The sequence below is a fragment of the Protobothrops mucrosquamatus genome, unplaced genomic scaffold (genome assembly GCF_001527695.2).
Source record: "Protobothrops mucrosquamatus isolate PMUCROS unplaced genomic scaffold, P.Mucros_1.0 scaffold1157, whole genome shotgun sequence".
In the NCBI taxonomy this organism is placed as follows: Eukaryota; Metazoa; Chordata; class Lepidosauria; order Squamata; family Viperidae; genus Protobothrops; species Protobothrops mucrosquamatus.
Window position 1 is genome coordinate 202,334 of NW_015387372.1, and position 20,822 is coordinate 223,155.

The following is a 20,822-nucleotide window of genomic DNA, read 5'->3' on the forward strand; positions in this document are numbered from 1 at the left end:
CTGCTGGATTCCACCTCCTGGCGCATCCCCAGGCAGCAAAGGGGAATGAAAGGGAGGGAATTGGGTGGGGGGGGGCAGGAGCCCCTCCTGCTTCCTCCATAGGCCAGCATGGAAATGACGGGGGTCCTCAACCTACGACCACAGTTGAGCCCAAAATCTCTTTGGCTAAGTGAGACATTTGTTCAGTGAGTTTTGCCCCATTTTACGACCTTTCTCGTCAGAGTTGCTAAGTGAACAGCTGCAACTGTTAAGTCAGTCACATGGTCGTTAAGCGAATCCGGTTTCCCCATTGACTTTGCTTGCCGGAAGGTCACAAAAGGGGACACCGCAGCCGTCATAAATGTGAGCCAGTTGCCAAGGGTCTGAATTTCCATCATGTGGCTGTGGGGACATTACATTAAAAAATGGTCCTAAGTCGCTTTTTTCAATATTGTTGTAACTTTGAACCATCACTAAAATCATTGTAAGTTGAGGACTATTCGTAAGTCCCCTTGGACTGGGGAAGCTGGAGGGGGGGATTAGGGGGTGGGAGGCAGGCTGAAGAAAGGAAAGGGGAGGGGCTCTTTGTCTGACCAAGCCCCTTATGCAGAAATTGGACCTTGCAAAGAGCACACAGGATAATCACCAGCATGTGTGTGTGTGTGTGTGTGTGTGTGTGTGTGTTCACAATGCTGCCATCACAAAAAGAGTGAACTAAGTAGCCTGAGGATGCAAGAGAATTCGAGGCTCTCTCTGCTCCCCCCCCCCATGGCAGATCAATGCTGGGGGCGAGGCTAGCGTCCTCCCACTCGGGCTGAGTATCCCAGGACAGGGGTCTCCAACCTTGACAATTTTAAGACTCAGCCGGCAGAGGAATTCTGGGAGTTGAAGTCCGTGACAAGTCTGAAAGTGAGACCCCTGTCCCAGGAAACGTCCCAAGGCTTCCATCTCACCTGGGCTGCTTCACCTGTGCCACCCAGCATTATTTTTCCTTGGGAGGAGGATGGGGGGGGGAAAGAGGGGCAGAGACCCCATCCCTCTTTGGCCCAGCAAGATGTCTTTTGCCCACCCTCCAAGTGCTGGCTTCTGACCGAGCAGCTGGCCCCCTCCCCCCCCAGGGGGAACCCGGGAACCCAACTGGCTTACATTCATAGTGCAAACGTGCCCCAAAGCATCTGGGGAGTCGGAAAGAAACCGGGGGGGGGGCTTCAGCTGTTCCTGCCAGGATCTCTTGAACCGGAGGCCAAGAGACCCCTGGCTGGGGGGGAGATATTTGTGCCCCCCCCACTCTCCCTCAACTCCCTCACATTCTCAGCCTGTGCAACCTTCTGCCTTTAAATATAGATATATAGAGATCGATCTAGATATATATTATCATTATTCATATAGGGATTTCTGTAAATATAGCTGCCCGCAATCTCTTTAAGTGCCTCTTTCCGTCTCCCTGGCCTCCGCCATTAGCCCCCCTCCCCTTCCCCTGAGTATTAAACCCTCCCCAAAGTGTTTAACAGGATGCAGCCTGCCTCCCCCTCCCCCGCCTTTGCACCCCCTGCCCCCTTAGCCCCACCACCGAGGCGGCCCCACTGGCCTCCCCACCCCTCCCTCCCTACACGAGGCGCCACTGGAGGACACTGGTGTCCACCCCACCGGTGGAGAGCAGCAGGCTGTCGTCGTGGAGGAAGGCGATGTTGGTGACGTGGCTGCTGTGCCCGCTGTAGGTGTGGCTGGGGCCCTGGGGAAAGAGAAGGGGGTCAGAGGGCCAGGAGGCATCCCTAGAGCCTGCTTGGCCGGCCTCTGTGGGAAAAGTGGCAGCCGGCTGGCCTTGTGCCACCCCCTGGCAGCGCAGCCCATTCCCCAAAGGCCACAAATGGGCTCCTCCCTCCGGCTGGGGCCTTGGGCCCTTCTCCCCCCCCCCCCGGCCGAGAAGGGTTTCAAATCCCAGCGTATCTCAGAGGCTCCCGGCGTGGCTGCTCACCCGCGGCTGGCAGCAGGGGTAGGAGAACAAGTGCACTTTGCCGAAGTCGTCAGCCGACGCCAGGAGCTTGCCCTCGTGGGAGCGGCACACGGCGTTGATGTCGGTGCCATCCGCCCCCTCCGGCCAGATCCCTACAGGGGCAGGAGAAACGGTCAGCGGGAGGCTGAAGCTTTTGGGCCACTCGGCCTCCTCTTGACGCCCTCAGCCCACCCTGGGAAACGGAACTGCTCTGGTAAGGCCTCCAACGGCACCTGGCAGCCAGCAGGTGGGGCAGAAGGGGGGCTTTCCGTTTGTGCCTCTGGGTGAAGGGGGGGGTCCCAACACGGGGGTGTTGGCTGCACTTGAAGCTAAATCCCCACCTGGGTGGATTCCTGAAGCTCAAGGTCCTCAGAAGATGCTGGAGGGCAGAGCATCCCCTGTTGCCTAGGCACACGTAGCCCTGTGCTGCCCCCTGCTGGCCCAGGCGCAGACACCCTCCTGGCACCCACGGCTGCTCAGCCCCACGGCGCTTACCAAACACCCCGAAGCCCAGCACGCAGGTGGCGGTAGCCCACTCCAGGTTGCGCACAGCCTCCGCGCTGGTGACTTGCCGGCAGGTGGAGGGATCCCCTGGGGCGGGAAGGAAGGCAGCAGGAATGAAGAAGGCGAGTCTAGAGCTGCCTGTAGCCTCAGCATAGCTAGCTGAGGAGTTCTGGGAGTTGGAGTCCACAAGTCGTAAAGTTGCCAAGGTTGGAGAGCCCTGCGCTAAGGGACAACTGCCCTTCCACCCACTGAGGCTGGGGCCAGTTGGCTCAGGTGGGCAGGAAGAGGCCCCTAAGGGAGGGGCTCCGTGCCAGCTCCAAGATGCCAGAGGGCCCCCCCCACACACACACACGAGGGCCCTTCCGCTCTCTAAAGCCAAGGAAAGCAGAACGGACAATCTGGCTGGCCTGAATAGGCCTGTCCTGGGGGGGGGGGGGCATCCTTCAAGGGCCAAGACAGCATCTAGACTAGCAGGCCTGCAAAGTCCCTTCCGTTATTCTGAAACTGGGCCAGGAAACGGCCAAAGGCCGCCCTCTTCTTCCAAGGGGGGAGGGGACACACCTCAACCCCCAACAAGGACACGGCAGTGACCACAAGTCACCCTGTGGGGGAGAAGGGCAGCTTCCAAATTTGATAAATAAATAAAGTGGAATAAACGACGGTCCCTCTTCAGGCCCAGAATACTCACAATAGAGAATCTCATAATCCCCCGAATTGGTGACCAGGCAGCTGCTGTCAAAGGCCCAGTCCAGATGGGTGATGAAGCTGGAGTGACCCTGGGGCAAGGAGGACAGTCAAAGCCAGTTTTGGGAAAGGCCGACAAGGAGAAGATCCTCGCATCAGCGCCCTCTTTTTCTTTTGGACTTTCAGGAGAATCTGGAACTCGCAGCAGCTCTGTGACTTGGCAGGAGAGCCTTGGCCGTCCGGGGCTGCCCAGCTGAGCCCCAGTTCAAAGGAGCGCCAGCCCGCCCTGCCGCGCCCAGAAGACCCCACCTGGAGAGGCCTCTCCCCCCCCGGCAGCAGCCTCCACTCACCGAGCATTTGCCAACCCGACCGTACTTCCTGCCACCCTCGGAAACCAGGTAGATGTAGACAAAGTTATCATGGGAACCCAAAGCCAGGTACTTCCCGTCTGCAAAGCCAAAGAGGAGAGTCAGCAGGGAGGGGGCAACGGCGTGGAGGAAATGTGGGGCAAAATCTTTCTTTCTTTCTTTCTTTCTTTCTTTCTTTCTTTCTTTCTTTCTTTCTTTCTTTCTTTCTTTCTTTCTTTCTTTCTTTCTTTCTTTCTTTCTTTCTTTCTTTCTTTCCTTCCTTCCTTCCTTCCTTTCTTCCTTCTCTCCCTCCCTCATTTCTATTTCTAAACCACCCATCTCTCTCAAACACCCCCTGCGGCATCTGGGGCTCAGAACCCCAAGAAATCACCTTCAAATCTGTGTCTTTTGTGTCCTTCCCACAGAAGGACACGGGGGGGGGGGCTGGACTGCCTCCTCTTTGGCAAACCCACACCCGATGCCACGCTTGGCCTTTGCAAATTCTCCTACCCCCTGCCTGTACGGAGCCCCCCCTCTTTCCAACCTGGGGAAAAGCTGACCACAGAGATGGGCTCTCCTCCGTCCGTGTGAATGGCCACCAGGTCCCGGGTCTCCGTGTCCAGCACTAGCCACCTGGTGGGAAGCAGAATGGGGAGGGGGGGGAAGAGATGTTACAGCAGGCCAGAACCCCGCAGGGGCTGCAGGTGCGAGTCTCCCTGTCTGTCTGCTCCTTTGCACCTTCCCCCATGATCAAGGCAGAGGAAGCATACCAGAGCAAGGAGATTAAAAAGTGAGCAGGTTTTATTAAAGGAGGACAGAGTCTCCTCCACGCCAGGGGCACAAAGTTTGGGGCACTTGAGTCTTTCTGAACCGAGAGGCCCCCAGCAGTTGGGCCCAGGGAAACTCCTGCCCCTCCCGAGATTTCCGAGACCGCTCCCCATTCCTCTTTGAGCAGCTATCCAAGACACCCAGGAGCCCCCAGAAGGGCAGCACAGTACCAAAGCATTGAAGGGAGGGGGTCCCAGAGAGGGTCTTCCACCCTCCCCACCCCACCAGGACTCCCTGCGCCCATTACCTGCCCGTGACAGTGCCCACCACCAGTACCGAACCGTTGGGGTGGAAGCCAGCCGAGCGAGCTGCATCCTGGAAGAGGGAACAGCCTTCAGACGGTGCCCTTGGGGCCCCAGAGGTGGTCTTCATGGCCCCAGAAGCCCCTGCAAAAGACCCTGTGCTCACCTCAATTCCCTTGCTCCACAGAGGCTGGTGGGTGGCCACACTCCACAGGTGGACCTGCTTGTCCTGCCCACAGGTCAGGAACTGGTCCACGGTGGGGTGGGTGGCCAGGCCCCAAAGCTCTTCGGTGTGTCCCTAGTAGGAGAGGGGGGGGGTCAGCTGGCCTCTCCATGAGGGTACCCAGGGTGCCAGGGCCCTCCCAGCACAGACCGCTACCTGCACCAGGAGAGAGAAGCCGGTCGACAAGGACCCCTGTAGCACAGAGTTGCGAGTGGTGCCCACAAAGAGCGAGTCGCCCTTCCCTTCAGCAATGGTGCGCACTGGTCCGAAGCCATCCGGGACCTGCAGAGAATCACAGAGTTGGAAGGGACCTTCGAGGTCTTCTGGTCTGACCCCCTAATCCAGGGGTCTTCCTCCTGGCTGAGGAGTTCTGGGAGTTGAAGTCCACAAGTCATAAAAGGGCCAGGTTTGAAGACCGCTGCCCTAATCAATCGGGAAACTCCAGAGGGACAGACAGACAGACAGACACGGCCCTGAGGAAGACCCGGAGAGACCCAGCGCATGTCCACAACCCAGACAGGGAGCGACGTGAGTTGGGCTGCTTAAGTAGGGATAAAATATACTAAACCTATTTTGGCTTGGGAAGAGGCTCCTATGGAGAGCGAGCACTTTCCTCTCTTTTACCACTAAAAGCCGAGCATCTTTTTCACCCTGCTGGTCATTTATTTCAGGGGTTTGGCCCCGGGTCTCACCTCGTTCTCCTGCAGCTTCTGATAATCCCGTCCCCAAAGCACCACCCGGCGGTCTCGGCCGCCCCCCGTGAGGATGGTCCCATTCCGCAGCACACAGAGGCCGAAGATGCCCCCCTCGTGGGCGCCGGGCACCGCGTGGCAGATCCGGTTCCCCCCTGCCGGTGAAGGACAAGAGTGGCACAGAGCGGGCATTTAGGCACAGCCCGCCCAGAGCACCAGGTGGGGGGATCTGCCTCCTGTCCCATAAACAGGGCATCTTGGTTTTATAGCAGGGGTCTCCAGTCGTGGGAACTTTTAAGACGTGTGGACTTCAACTCCCAGAATTCCCCAGCCAGTCCACACGTCTTAAAGTTCCCATGATTGGAGACCCCTGCTATAAGCCACAGGGGTTGAGTCTTCCTCATCTTGACCTGGGGAGACCATGGAACCAGCAGATTCGCTTTGGAGCAACCGTAGTCTGGCTTGCATGATTTAATAGTTAATTTCCACGCTGTCGGTTGCAGGGATTTAATCCACAAACCCTGCTTTATGCAAAGTCAGTACTCCTGGCCTGGGGTGCCCAGACAGCCTTTGGGGAGTAAGAAAGAGCCTTGCCCACTGCCCAACCGACCTTTGCCCCAGATGTAAAGGTTGCCCCCGGAGTCGCCGGTCACCGTGTCCCCGTTTTCTGTAAAGGCCACGCAGAGGACATACTTGGGCTTCTCGTGTTTCTGCAGAGAAAGGGGGGGGGGAGAAGAAAGGGAGGAGTCCCCAAAGGGACACTTCAGAGCCCCCCCCGAATATCTCCATTCACCCGCTGCTGAATTGCGCCTAGTCCTCGGCTTACGGCCACAGTTGAGCCCACACTTTCTGTGGCTAAGCCAGACAGTTGTTAAGAGAGTTTTGCCTCATTTTACGACCTTGCTTGCCACAGTTGTTAAGAGAATCATTGCTGTTGCTAAGTTAGTAACACGGTTGTTAAGAAAATTTGGCTTCCCCATTGACTTTGCTTGTCGGAAGGTCGCAAAAGGGGATCACACGACACCCCCCTCCCCGGGTGCTGCGACCGTCATAAATGTGAGTCAGTTGCCAAGCGCCTGAATTTTGATCATGTGACCACGGGGATGCTGCCACGGTCGTTAAGTGTGAAAACAATCATCAGACACTTTTTTTCAGTACTGTTGTCACTAAGCGAAGTGTAGTAAGTTGAGGACCACATATACTACGTTTGAAACAAAAGGTGTAAAGCCTGAATCTCAGCTTCTCGTCCCACTTCTGAATGGGAGGGAGATGGAAGGCAAGAGGGAAGCCCACAAGAGAGTGGGGGGGGGGGCTGATCGGGGCCTACATTTCCCAGAGTTCTGTGCTCCAGCAGAACTCAGAACCTGCAATTAGCACAGCGAAGTGTCTGCTTATTTCTGGACACCGGTAAGCTCTCTGGCACGAGGCCCATGGACACCAGTGGACCTGGGCAATGGGGCTGAGGGCAGGGAAGCCACCCCAACGCTGCCCCCCTCCCAGCCCCCCTTCTCCCCTTGCTCTCACCTCAAAGATGCCCTGCCTTTTGCTGAGGCTGCCACCTTCCAGGGTCCAGAAGTGGATGTGGGATTTTCCACAGGTGATGAGGAGTGTGGGCTCCGTGGGGTGGAACGTGGCGGCCAGCACGGACTCATTGGAACACTTGGGAAGGAAAGGAAGGAAGGAAGGAAGGAAGGAAGGAAGGAAGGAAGGAAGGAAGGAAGGAAGGAAAGGAAGGAAGGAGAGTGTGTCAGATGTGAAACACGGGTGCCGGATTTGGTGCAAGGAATGGAAGCGAGCAAGACGGCTACCTTCACGTCAGCCAGCTTCTGCTCCTTCTGCCAGTCCCAGACGGAGAGCACGTGGTCGTTGGAGTCATCCACGGCACACAGGAGGCCACCCCCGTTCTGGGCAGAGGAAAGAGAGGGCCAGTTGGGCAGGGAGGCAGCTGCCCCCCCAAGAGTCGCTCAGCCTGGGCAGGTCGTTCCTTGCACAGGTTGAAGGGGAGATTGATTCTATTTTGCTCAGTTGGGTGGGAGGGGTCTCCAAACTTGGCAACTTTAAGACTTGTGGATTTCAACTCCCAGAATTCCCCAACCAGCCATGCTGGCAGCCAAATACCCCATCTTGACTGGCTGGGGAATTCTGGGAGTTGAAATCCACAAGTCTTAAAATGGTTGAGGTTGAGAAACGCTGCTCCCAACCAAGGATGCCCCATGTTCTAATCTGGCCACAACGTGGTGTGTGTGGGTGTGTGTGGGTGTCCCAGGTGGTCCCTTTTGGGCCACAGGAGGAAATCGCGCTCCAGAAGCTGGCAGGAGGGGGTCTCACGCACAGACTTGGAGAATCCCACGCAGGTGACTGCTCGGTCGAAAGGTCCAGGCCCCAGGACGTGGAGGGTGTTGAGGCTCACGGAATCCCAGATGCGCACCTGGGGCGGCAACGCCTGTGGGAGACGCAGGGAGACGCACCTTGAGACAAAAAGCATTTCCTCCGAGAACGCAAACTCGGCTTGTGCCGCTCGTTGCCAATGGATGCAACGTTAGCCACGGGGGAAAAAAGGAAGACGAGTGGAACAGGTTCCCGAAAAGGTCCACTGATTGCCTGTTAGCCACGACAGGAACAAACAACACAGGGCTCTGGGCCAGGCAGCCTGCAGCCTGTGAACACCCTGAAAATGCCAGGGGAAAGTGGCTGGGCGATGCCCACTTTAAATGCTCCCGTTTTGTGCACTTCTGACCTTTCTGCACCAAACGCCCAAAGCAGCTGAGGCAGAGACGCAACTTAACAGGCGCCGTTTTTCAAACGGCATTAATTCAGCTCTAAACTGGGGGGTTTCCTCTCTAACTGTAGCCCCCCTCCCCCTTAGGTCACCCCCTTCACCTTGCCGTCCTTTGACGTCCCGGCCACCTGTCCGGTTGCTACAGTCACCATGTCTGGATGCACAGTCAAACTAAGGGAGACAGCGAAGGGCCCAAGTTACAGGGGTGCAGGATACCCCGGTTTACTAGGACCGGGGGCCACCATTCCTATCGCACTCTTTTCCCCGGGGTAAAGCGCCTCCCCGCCTCCTTACATTTCTTCAGCCAACTACCATTTTCCCAAACCATTCTCCAATTCTGCCAAGGTGCCAGTGGCCTCCCCTAACCTGGCGGTGCCTCTTTCCCTCCCCGCTGCTTGTGTCCGTCTCCCCAGCCATGCTCCCACGGGCCCTTCCTACCACTTGATATCGTCGGTGTGGCCCAGGTAGTGGCGCTGTCGCTGCTCTTCCACGTTGTAAAGGACGGCCACGGCAGCCACGAAATAGACAATCTCCCCCGTGGGCAGCAGGAAAAGGTTGGCCCGGCAGTCACGGCCCCGATACCCGTACCTGGAGCGATGGCCACGGGTCAAGGGACAACACAAGGGGACTTTGCCAGGACGCCTGGAGCCAGCCTTTGGGGCCCAGCCGCCCTCCGCCCCGGGGGACCCAGCCGTGAGCAGGATACACCCAGTCCAGCTTCAGCTTCTTGTGCGGCAGCTCCAGCTTGGCGTCCAGGCTGTAGGTGGCCACCACGGCATCGGGGACAAACATGGGGATGGGCCGTCCCCGCAGGAACATTTTCACGTAACCATCCTCTGCAGGGGAGAAGGGGAGGGGGGCAAGGTCAGGTAGGGCAGCTGGCTGGATCCTCGTTTGATCCCCCCCCCCAAAGGCCAGGTAAACTCCCAGCTCTCAGCATGGCCCACCCCGCCCCATGGGTGGCCTGCAGGTAGGGCAAGTGGGGGCCTCATCCTCATATGGGACCCCAAAGGGGCGCCCTGCAAATAGGAGGGCCAACGCCAGCTTTAGACCTCTTTAGGACTGGTCTGCATCCCACTCTTTGTAAAACTTCCCTCCCTCCTGTGGGTTTTCTTCTCCTGGGCTGCCCCCACTCTGGCCCCAGTGAAATAAGCTGGACCTTCTCCCCCCCCCATCTATCATGGCTGCATCCACTCACCAGCATTGAAGATGGCTTCTTTTGGTTTGCTATGAGAGAGAAAGAAACTTGATTGGGAAGGAATAGGAAAGGGGGGGGGGAGATGGGGAGGGGAAATAAGCCCCACACATCTAATTGCAGAGTCAGCTGACCCTGGATGACCCTTCAGTCACCCACAACCTCCCCCAAAGGGAGACAGACTACTTCCCCCCCCACACCCCCAAAGATACCCAGATACTTGCCTGAACGAGTGTCCTCACATTTTAGGGGTCCTCCTTTCCCTACCAGTCCATCACTCCCTTCTTCCTGCCCCTCTTATTCCCAAGTCCTGGACCTCTCCAGATATTAAGGCATTCCCGTGTCTTCCCTGCCCCCAGCCCCAAGTGACCCCTCGGGAGACCCCAGCCCCATTGCAGGAGAAGCCAGTTGGAGTCCAACACAGCATGGTGTGCAATGTGAACGCTGCCCAAGCACAGCGGGGAGGAAGCAGCTCTGGCCCGGGGTGACTGCTGGGGCTGCCACAGTCCCCCCCCCGCTGCCCCCCCCNGGGGGGGGGGGTGTCCCTAACATAGGCCACATTCACAGCATGGGTGGGTGAATTTGGCTGCTGCTTGGTGGGGCTGCATATGTTGCATGCAGATAATCAACATCAGAGAGGAATGATCTTCCTGCTTAAGTCACCCTAGTTTCTCTCTTTTTGCTTATCTAATTTTCTGCATAGTTTCCTGGCGTGCAAGGTTGCCGGATGTCATGGCTGCAGATAACGCTCCTTGGCCTCAGCTGGCTAAAGGAATTTTGCTCTGCAAGGTTTCGGCTGCCCTGCAGAGTGGCCGGGGCAGGCCTCACCCAGTCTGAGCTGCCCAGCTCCCAGGGAGATTAGATGGACCAGCAAAGGAGAATATTTGCCGCTCAGGGTTGAAATGAGGGCTCCTCGGGGCTCTCTGAGCTGGGTGGTTTCCTTGCAGACGTTTCCTTACCCAACTAGGGAACATCATCAGTGCCGGAAGGGAAGGGTTTTAACTTCCCACTGATGATGTTCCCTAGTTTGTGCAATGAAGCGTCTGCAAGGAAACCACCAAGCTCAGAGAGCACCGAGGAGCCCTGGGATCAAACTGACCGATCCTGACTAGCTTCATAGCTCAGAACACTCTTCTCTGCATTGCAACGTTGCTTTGGCAGCGGGAGGTGCTGGTGGCGATGGCGAGGGTGGCAGGCGCGCAGTGGGGGTGTGGTGTGGGCATCTGCCCGAGTGGCCAGTTCAGACATACCCGTCGCGTTTGCCGCTGCAGGAGCTGCTGGAGGAAGTGGTGCGGCTCCTCTGGTCCTTGAAACTCTCGCGCTTGAGCGAGGCGGGGCGCTCCGGCGAGGGGCAGCTACTGTGCCCGCTGTAGGAGAGAGAGCCTGAGCGAGAGAGCCAGACAAGGCCTGCAGGGGGGGGAAGGCAGCGGGGTGAGTGAGCCAGCTGGGAAACGGGCGATGGAGAAGAGGAAAGCCAGGCGGAAGCAGATGCAGGCAAGAGGCTGAGAAGCGCCAGGCCGGAAAGAAAAGCCCCCTCCGAGTCGGAGGGCTGAATGTGCAGAAGAGGCCATGAAGTTTTTCCCAGCAGCAGCTGAAGCAGCCAAAGGTGGAAGCAGCAAGCCAGGAGAGGGAGAGAGAGAGATGTGGGGCCCTTCGCTTGGGTGCCTGACCCTCCTGCACTTGGAGGGCTGGAAGAGGAAAGCTTTGCAGAGCTGTTTTTGGTTGCAAGGGGTCAAGCCACGAAGGGCTGCTCCCTTTCCTCCCCCTGGCCAGGGAGCCTATTGCAGAAGAGACCCCCTGCAGACCTCCCCTTTCTCCCTGGGGGGCTGGAAGTGGGGGGGGTAAGGACAGTGCTCTGGAAGACAGGCCTGGGGGGGAGCCTGATCAGTCTGGTTGACCCAGGCCAGTCAAGCAAAGGAGGAGAGCCGAGGCAGCTCCCTGAACCTAGGCAAAGGCCTGCCTGCCTGCCCCCCAACTTAATGAGCACCCTCGGGGTTCACCAGCTGCCCTTGGGGGACTCGGCCTCACGTCGGTCTTGCACTGTCACAGAGGCGAGGGAAGGTTCCCCAGCTACCAGGCCCCTCTGCGCCCCCCTGGAGGGGTTAGCATCACAGCAGAAGCAGGTGGGGCGCAGGAAGCAGAGAGCAGCAGCAGGGGGGGGTGAAATGGGGGTCAGGAGCCATGTCATGATCCCATGGAGAGTCAAGAGGCATCCCTTGAGTCCCTAACCACCCTGGAGGGATGATTTACTGTTCCCCTCCCCACTCTATCACATATTGTATGAAGAGGTAAATGTATGATTTGCTAAACCCCCCCCCCCCATCCTGGAAAAAAAAAGATTTATCCCAAGATCTAACCAGTGCCACTACGGGTGGCCAATATAAAATGTTATTCTTTAAAATCACTAATTTTACTGCTTCTCTCAGTGCAGTGGTTCTCCACCTTGGCCCCTTTCAGATGGGTGGGCTTTAAAGTGGGTGGGCTTTGGTGGTTGTGGAATTGTGGGAGTTGAAGCCCACCCATCTTAAAGGGGCCAAGGTTGGAAAGTCCGTCTTTCCAGGAAGCGCAGCCTCTTCTAGAACTAAACCATCACAAACCATTTCAATGGAAAAAAAAAGTATTTTCATAGGCCTGTTCAAAAGAATCGTCTCTGCCTCTGAATTCTGACTCTTGAGAAGGGACTTTGGGGGCCTTTGGGGACTGTAGTTTTTAGGCAGCTGTCTGGCTGACCCCCACCCCACCCCCACCACTAGGAAAAGCTGCTAGGGGAAGAGGATCTTGCGCTGACTCAATGCATGCGGTTTCATTCATTGAGGACCAGCAGCTTGAATGTTTGTTCTACTGTTCTCCCACTTCCCTCATTTTTAGCGAGCAGGGACCCGGAAGCCAATCTCTCCATCAAGTCCAAGTCTTTCGTGGAAAATAACCCCCAAGTTTTCTCAACTGCACAGAAGAATTCAGCAGGAATGTTTGTTTGCGCTCTGCCCGTCCCCAGAGTCAGAGGCGCCGCTGCGGGAGACAGAGATGGAAGCGCATCAGGCTGTCTCCAAGATACAGCCAGGTTGGGCGAGGCGCCCGCAGGACTTGTGGAGAAGTTTCTGGCTTTTTCTGACTTCCCAGGAGCTTTGGGCAAGCCTGCTGCGCTCTCCCAGAAGGCTTAAATCTCATCGGATTGGAAAAAGAGGAATTTTCCTTCGCCTTGCTCACCTGCCTAGGAAACCTAAACTGCATTCCTGAACCACAATTCATCTTTCTTGAATTTTTTTTCTTCAAAAAAAAGAATACAGGGAATCCTTGACTTATAACAGTTCATTTAGCGACCGTTCGCAATTACAACAGCACTGAAAAAAGCGAGTCGTGACTGTTTTTCACACTTACAAGCATTATAGCATCCCCCAAACCACGTGATCTAAATTCGGACGCTTGGCAACTGACTCATAGTTATGACGGTGGCCGTGTTCCGGGTCACGTGATCCCCTTTTGCGTCCTTTAACAAGCAGAGTCAATGGGGGAAGTCCGATTCAGTTAACAATCTTGTTGCTAACCTAACAACTGCAGTGAGTCGCTTAACAACTGTGGCAAGGAAAGTCGTAAAGTGGGGCAAAACTCACGTAGCAATTGTCTCGCTTAGCAACATAAATTTTGGGCTCAATTTGTGGTGATAAGCCGAGGAGTGCCTGTGCTGCCCGCGAGGGGGACTGTTGAGGAAATAGTGAGGCCAGCCACGTCCCCTTTGGCGCCTTGCAACTCAACCCTGTTGCTTTCTACTTTCCTCAGCAGGGAACCGGGGAGGTCCCGATTCTGTGTGGACTGAATTTCCACGCATTTCAGTTCTTGAGGGGAATGTGCACCCTTCAGAATGCTTTTCAAAACTGAAAAAACATTTTAAAACTTTTATCTGTTCAACCCCTAGGTAGGTAGCCCTAAGAAGAGCCAGAGTGGGGGGGCATCTCCCGCTCAGGTTTTAAATTCCTTCTAATACTAGAAATCCCTTTTTGATTCAGGCGCAAAAGGCCACCAGGCATCTAAAATGCAGCAGCAACCGTCATCCTGAGAGCTGTGGGTGCGATTCCACAGGCCCTCCCCGCTTCCTAAAAGGGGCAGCGCCCCCTGGTGGACCAGCGCATCACCTTTTTCCANGTTTAGTTGGTTCCGCACCGAAACAGAGCAGCCTCGAGATGCGGGAGGGAGGGGGGTGAAGAAGGGGCGCTGGTCTTTGTGTCCAAAAATGGCCAGAGGGCTTAGAAATCAGCTGCAGTATCTCCCCAGGCCCATCCCAGGCCCAGGCTGCCCTGCCCTATTAATGGATGGATTTCTCCTGTTGAAATGGGGGGGGGGGTGTCCCTAACATAGGCCACATTCACAGCATGGGTGGGTGAATTTGGCTGCTGCTTGGTGGGGCTGCATATGTTGCATGCAGATAGTCAACATCAGAGAGGAATGATCTTCCTGCTTAAGTCACCCTAGTTTCTCTCTTTCTGCTTATCTAATTTTCTGCATAGTTTCCTGGCATGCAAGGTTGCCGGATGTCATGGCTGCAGATAATGCTCCTTGGCCTCAGCTGGCTAAAGGAATTTTGCTCTGCAAGGTTTCGGCTGCCCTGCAGAGTGGCCGGGGCAGGCCTCACCCAGTCTGAGCTGCCCAGCTCCCGGGGAGATTAGATGGACCAGCAAAGGAGAATATTTGCCACTCAAGGTTGAAATGAGGGCTCCTCGGGGCTCTCTGAGCTGGGTGGTTTCCTTGCAGACGTTTCCTTACCCAACTAGGGAACATCATCAGTGCCGGAAGGGAAGGGTTTTAACTTCGCACTGATGATGTTACCTAGTTTGTGCAATGAAGCGTCTGCAAGGAAACCACCGAGCTCAGAGAGCATCGAGGAGCCCTGGGATCAAACTGACCGATCCTGACTAGCTTCATACCTCAGAACACTCTTCTCTGCATTGCAACGTTGCTTTGGCAGTGGGAGGTGTTGGTGGCGATGGCGAGGGTGGCAGGCGCGCAGTGGGGGCTTGGTGTGGGCATCTGCCCGAGTGGCCAGTTCAGACATACCCGTCGCGTTTGCCGCTGCAGGAGCTGCTGGAGGAAGTGGTGCGGCTCCTCTGGTCCTTGAAACTCTCGCGCTTGAGCGAGGCGGGGCGCTCCGGCGAGGGGCAGCTACTGTGCCCGCTGTAGGAGAGAGAGCCTGAGCGAGAGAGCCAGACAAGGCGCGGGGGGGGGAAGGCAGCGGGGTGAGTGAGCCAGCTGGGAAACGGGCGATGGAGAAGAGGAAAGCCAGGCGGAAGCAGATGCAGGCAAGAGGCTGAGAAGCGCCAGGCCGGAAAGAAAAGCCCCCTCCGAATCGGAGGGCTGAATGTGCAGAAGAGGCCATGAAGTTTTTCCCAGCAGCAGCTGAAGCAGCCAAAGGTGGAAGCAGCAAGCCAGGAGAGAGAGAGAGAGAGAGATGTGGGGCCCTTCGCTTGGGTGCCTGACCCTCCTGCACTTGGAGGGCTGGAAGAGGAAAGCTTTGCAGAGCTGTTTTTGGCTGCAAGGGGTCAAGCCACGAAGGGCTGCTCCCTTTCCTCCCCCTGGCCAGGGAGCCTATTGCAGAAGAGACCCCCTGCAGACCTCCCCCTTTCTCCCTGGGGGGCTGGAAGCAGGGGGGGGTAAGGACAGTGCTCTGGAAGACAGGCCTGAGGCCTGGGGGGGGGGGCTGATCAGTCTGGTTGACCCAGGCCAGTCAAGCAAAGGAGGAGAGCCGAGGCAGCTCCCTGAACCTAGGCAAAGGCCTGCCTGCCCCCCAACTTAATGAGCACCCTCGGGGTTCACCAGCTGCCCTTGGGGGACTCAGCCTCACGTCGGTCTTGCACTGTAACAGAGGCGAGGGAAGGTTCCCCAGCTACCAGGCCCCTCTGCGCCCCCCTGGAGGGGTTAGCATCACAGCAGAAGCAGGTGGGGCGCAGGAAGCAGAGAGCAGCAGCAGGGGGGGGTGAAATGGGGGTCAGGAGCCATGTCATGATCCCATGGAGAGTCAAGAGGCATCCCTTGAGTCCCTAACCACCCTGGAGGGATGATTTACTGTTCCCCTCCCCACTCTATCACATATGGTATGAAGAGGTAAATGTATGATTTGCTAACCCCCCCCCCCATCCTGGAAAAAAAAAGATTTATCCCAAGATCTAACCAGTGCCACTATGGGTGGCCAATATAAAATGTTATTCTTTAAAATCACTAATTTTACTGCTTCTCTCAGTGCAGTGGTCCTCCACCTTGGCCCCTTTCAGATGGGTGGGCTTTAAAGTGGGTGGGCTTTGGTGGTTGTGGAGTTTTGGGAGTTGAAGCCCACCCACCTTAAAGGGGCCAAGGTTGGAAAGTCCGTCTTTCCAGGAAGCACAGCCTCTTCTAGAACTGAACAGACATCCTTTACAACCATCACAAACCATTTCAATGAAAAAAAAAAGTATTTTCATAGGCCTGTTCAAAAGAATCGTCTCTGCCTCTGAATTCTGACTCTTGAGAAGGGACTTTGGGGGCCTTTGGGGACTGTAGTTTTTAGGCAGCTGTCTGGCTGACCCCCACCCCGCCCCCACCACCCCCACCACTAGGAAAAGCTGCTAGGGGAAGAGGATCTTGCGCTGACTCAATGCATGCGGTTTCATTCATTGAGAACCAGCAGCTTGAATGTTTGTTCTACTATTTGCCCACTTCCCTCATTTTTAGCGAGCAGGGACCCAGAAGCAAATCTCTCCATCAAGTCCAAGTCTTTCGTGGAAAATAACCCCCAAGTTTTCTCAACTGCACAGAAGAATTCAGCAGGAATGTTTGTTTGCGCTCTGCCCGTCCCCAGAGTCGGAGGCGCCACTGTGGGAGACAGATGGAAGCGCATCAGGCTGTCTCCAAGATACAGCCAGGTTGGGCGAGGTGCCCGCAGGACTTGTGGAGAAGTTTCTGGCTTTTTCTGACTTCCCAGGAGCTTTTGGGCGAGCCTGCTGCGCTCTCCCAGAAGGCTTAAATCTCATCGGATTGGAAAAAGAGGAATTTTCCTTCGCCTTGCTCACCTGCCTAGGAAACCTAAACTGCATTCCTGAACCACAATTCATCTTTCTTGAATTTTTTTTCTTCAAAAAAAAGAATACAGGGAATCCTTGACTTATAACAGTTCATTTAGCGACCGTTCGCAGTTACAACAGCACTGAAAAAAGCGAGTCGTGACTGTTTTTCACACTTACAAGCATTATAGCATCCCCCAAACCACGTGATCTAAATTCGGACGCTTGGCAACTGACTCATAGTTATGACGGTGGCCGTGTTCCGGGTCACGTGATCCCCTTTTGCGGCCTTTAACAAGCAGAGTCAATGGGGGAAGTCCGATTCAGTTAACAATCTTGTTGCTAACCTAACAACTGCAATGAGTCGCTTAACAACTGTGGCAAGGAAAGTCGTAAAGTGGGGCAAAACTCACGTAGCAATTGTCTCGCTTAGCAACATAAATTTTGGGCTCAATTTGTGGTGATAAGCCGAGGAGTGCCTGTGCTGCCCGCGAGGGGGACTGTTGAGGAAATAGTGAGGCCAGCCACGTCCCCTTTGGCGCCTTGCAACTCAACCCCGTTGCTTTCTACTTTCCTCAGCAGGGAACCGGGGAGGTCCCGATTCTGTGTGGACTGAATTTCCACGCATTTCAGTTCTTGAGGGGAATGTGCACCCTTCAGAATGCTTTTCAAAACTGAAAAAACATTTAAAAACTTTTATCTGTTCAACCCCTAGGTAGGTAGCCCTAAGAGGAGCCAGAGGGGGGGGGGCATCTCCCGCTCAGGTTTTAAATTCCTTCTAATACTAGAAATCCCTTTTTGATTCAGGCGCAAAAGGCCACCAGGCATCTAAAATGCAGCAGCAACCGTCATCCTGAGAGCTGTGGGTGCGATTCCACAGGCCCTCCCCGCTTCCTAAAAGGGGCAGCGCCCCCTGGTGGACCAGCGCATCACCTTTTTCCAGGAAGGAGTTCCCTCTTGGGGGACGAGGGGGAGGTGGCGTAGCCTCTCCTGTGCGGGACGACCCCATTGCTCAGGGTGGGCCTGGAGGGCAGCCCCCGCAGCAGCTGGTAAACTGCAGGAGAGACAGGACAGGGGTCAGATGGGGACCCCCGCCTCCCTGATCTCCTGCCCCCAGTTTAGACCCCCTTACCCCAGTTGCCCTGCACTCCACTGTGGCCGGACCTCTGGACACCCCGGGACTTGCAGGGGCCCAGTCTGCAGCCCCTCCACGGCCCGGATACCTTTGTCGGGTCTCCGCTTGGAGAGGCTGAGCCCGTTCTCCTCGCAGGTGCTCAGGCGCCGCAGGACGTCAGCCAAGGCCGCCTTCAGCACCTGGATCTCGTCCTCCTGCAGCTGCAGGCGCTGCTCCAGGTAGGAGATGCGGTCGTCCACTTCCATGCTGCTGAGGCCGGACAGGTTGTCATCTGGGGAAGCAAAGGCCGTTAGGAGCAAGGAGCCTCCAGGACAGACCCTCCCCCATAAGCGTCTCCCAGCTGCTCTTTCATTTCCCCACCTTCCCTTTTTGCCCCTCGGGCACCCCAAGGACTGGCAAGGGTCCCGCTCCTCAGGCAACCTCTAAGCCAGGCGGTCCAGGCTGAAACTGCCATCCTAAAGGATTTGGAAGACCATCACATTTTTTGTGCCCAGCGATGTGCAAGGCCTGCCCAGGTCATTAATTCACAGATCAATGGCCATGCCAACCCCCCTCCCGATAAATATGCCCTTATTGGCGAAGGGAGGGAAAGGGGACTGTGGGCTCCCTCGTGGGAACGGGGCCATGGGGTGGGAAGTGGGCTTCCCTTGTCAATCGCGAGTCAGAGGCAGTGGGACTGGTGCTTGGCCCACCTGCTGCCTCCTTGGCTCATTGGCATTTCCACAGCAGGGAGGAGGCCCACTCAGAGCTGCCCGTGAGTGGCCTGTGCCCACCTGCTCACCCACAGGAGTGTTGCCAACTCCACCCCTGGCAACAAATCAGCAGCAGGACCAGCAGCCTTCAACGGGGGGGGGGGCTCCCCTCTTTCTTGATCTCTTCTGCAGTGATGGGCCCAGTGCCCCTCCCGCCCGCCTGTTGCTGCCGCTCGCCTGGCACTGCCGGCCCCTCCCTCCGCCTGCCCACAGCATCCCTTCCCTGCCGCTTCCACACCCAATCAGAGGCTGGTCTTGCAGCCAGGCAGAGTACCAGCCACGGATGGATGGATGAACAGAGATGGTCCTGGGGGAAAGCGGGGGGGGGGGCTTGTTGGAGAGGGGCTCCAAGTGATGGCAGGAGGGCAGTCCTGCTGGGTTGGGGTCATCCGTGCCTCCCCATCCCCCGGTCTGGGCCTGCCCCCTTTGCTGGCTGGCCTACCTCCCAGGGCTGTGAGGAGGAGGCTGCATTCGTCCCCAAGTGCCCTTCAGTAATCCCTGGAGCTGACGCACATGCGGGGAGAGCAGACGCCCTCTGAGCATGCAAAAAAGGCCGGTGGTCGCAGCAGCGGGAGGGGGGACACAAGCCCCGAGCAGGGGGGCAGACTGCGCTTCCTGCCCTTCCCGGCCCGCGCGCGGCTCTTCCCTGGGGCGACTCGGAATTCTCGGCACGGCCGTTGCGGCCGCTAGGATGGGTCGCCCCCCGCCCCGCCCCGCCTCGCCCCTCTGGGCCTGCCTGAAAACCCGGGAGGGGGTCGGAAGGAGGGGCGGCGGGGCGGCGGGGCGGGGCGAGGCTCGGGCTGCCCCGTCAGGCGCCGAGCTCGGCTAGCGGGACAGGCCGGCGCTCCCCACCTGCCTGCGCGGACGGGCGATCGCGCCTCCCCGGGCGCTGGGCAGCCTTCCCCCCCCGGCTCCGCCCTGCCCCGCGCCCTGCCCTCCTCGCCCGGGCTGCGAGACCCCCGCCCGCCCGCCAGACCCGAAGCCCGATGCGCGCACCTGCCCGGGCGGGGAGGATCGGGGCCGGGCCCCTCCCCAGCGGGCCCCGGGCGGGCGGGCGGGCGGGGGGCTGACTGCGGAAGCGGGGCTGCAGCAGAACAGAAGCCGCGGCGGCCGCTGCAGAGGCGCCCCCACTCACCGTTGCAGAACTGCAGCAGCAAGGAGGTGTCGTAGAGGCGCCCGCAGGCGGGGATCCCCTCGGCCATGCCGGCCCCGCGCCCCCCCCCCCCCCGCCCGGGCCCCCGCCCGCTCCACTCCGGGCTGCTCTCCCGCGCCCGTCCTCCCCGTGCGGTCCCCTGCCCGCCTGCCTCCCGTTGCCATGGCAACCCACCTCTCTCCTGCATCCTGCTGGCCGGGGATGCCCACGGCAAAGACCCCCCGGCTGGGCTCCCCTCTTGGCGCGTCCCCGTCCAAGCAGCCGAGCGCCCACCCGCCGACCCGCAGGCACAGGGCAGCCCTACCTTGGGCTCCTTCCGAGCCCCACCCACCGGCCGCGGAGCTCCTCCTGCTTCCCTTCCCCATCTTCACCCCTCGAGCCTCTCGCTCGCCGCTTCCCTGCGCTCGTGCTCCCCCCCCTCCCCGAAATCTGCAGACTGCTCGCCCTGCCCAGCCCCATCTTGACCACGCGAGACTGACTTGCAACTTCGGCCCTTCCAAGCTCTGGCTCTCCTCCCTCTCTCTGGGTCCCAGACTTCGTCCTCTCCTCCACTGGTGCTCCTTCCCTCTCTCTTCCCCTCCTCCTTTCCTGAAAGTTTCATTCCAGCGTTTGCTGTAGTCCTTCCTGCCCTGCAGACTCTCAACCCAAACCATTTTTCTCCTTCGTTCCTTCCTTCCTTCCTTCCTTCCTTCCTTCCTTCCTTCCTTCCTTCCTTCCTTCCTTCCTTCCTTCCTTCCTTTTCCTTCCTTCCTTCTCCTCCCTCCCTCTATTCAGAGCAGCACAAACCTTTCTCCATTCTGTCTCTTCTCTCCCCACCCCTCAATCAGATTTCCCCTCACTATTATCTAAACCCCAGGAGGCAAAATTCTGAAGCTAATCCAGGGGTGCTCAAGCCTTTCCGAGCATGCGCAGAGTGCCCACCATTGAGAACTGTTTTGCCTTAGTCCAGGCAGGTGTCTATTTGTTTCCCCTGGTTCGGTCCCTGGATGTACTTCTAATACTATATTTATATGCTGTACAAAATGCAGGACATCCAGCGTAAAATGCTTCCTCCACGTTCGTGACTGGTCTTTCGGAACCTCCTGCCACAAACGGCGAGGATAACGGGAGTCAAGAACGGTGGAGAGGAAGGGCAACGGTGTCAGTAAAATCAATGCAGATATTCCCAAATATGTGAGCTGAACATCGTCAGGGGATTTATGGGAATGACATAATGGGGAATTGTAGGCAGGACAACCAATCAACCTTGCAGCTTAGCCCCCTTTTTAAGCGAGGGATGCACTTCTATTTT

At 57.3% G+C, this 20,822-nt stretch overlaps 1 protein-coding gene across 2 annotated transcripts; it reads right to left on the reverse strand.

The window, feature by feature from the left end:
• Nucleotides 1-1,585: 1,585 nt before the first annotated feature.
• EML2 (EMAP like 2) lies at nt 1,586-19,580 on the reverse strand. 2 transcript variants are annotated; one of them, XM_015820677.1, is made up of 22 exons: nt 19,514-19,580; nt 17,732-17,897; nt 17,425-17,586; nt 14,516-14,632; nt 9,470-9,498; nt 8,978-9,107; nt 8,710-8,859; nt 8,373-8,442; nt 7,825-7,935; nt 7,301-7,396; nt 7,017-7,151; nt 6,103-6,202; nt 5,493-5,647; nt 4,957-5,082; nt 4,744-4,875; nt 4,583-4,650; nt 4,052-4,140; nt 3,511-3,608; nt 3,165-3,252; nt 2,468-2,563; nt 1,955-2,085; nt 1,586-1,711 (listed from the first exon to the last, which is right to left on the reverse strand). In XM_015820677.1, exons 1-22 carry the CDS (start codon nt 19,578-19,580, stop codon nt 1,586-1,588), a joined length of 2,442 nt encoding a protein of 813 aa, XP_015676163.1. The 2 variants fall into 2 exon arrangements, with proteins under 2 accessions (XP_015676163.1, XP_029140811.1); XM_029284978.1 differs by having other exon boundaries at nt 17,425-17,545; nt 17,715-17,897.
• Nucleotides 19,581-20,822: the final 1,242 nt, after the last annotated feature.

What these genes read in the sequence shown, in the direction of transcription:
- EML2 (XM_015820677.1), bottom strand. Translation starts at nt 19,580, where the DNA reads ATGGCCGAGGGGATCCCCGCCTGCGGGCGCCTCTACGACACCTCCTTG. An exon ending in AGAAGCTGCAGGAGAACGAG is followed by an intron (nt 5,083 to 5,492) that starts GTGAGACCCGGG and finishes GATTCTCTGCAG; the next exon opens with GTCCCGGATGGCTTCGGACC. An exon ending in ACCCCTGCTGCCAGCCGCGG is followed by an intron (nt 1,712 to 1,954) that starts GTGAGCAGCCAC and finishes CTCTTTCCCCAG; the next exon opens with GGCCCCAGCCACACCTACAG.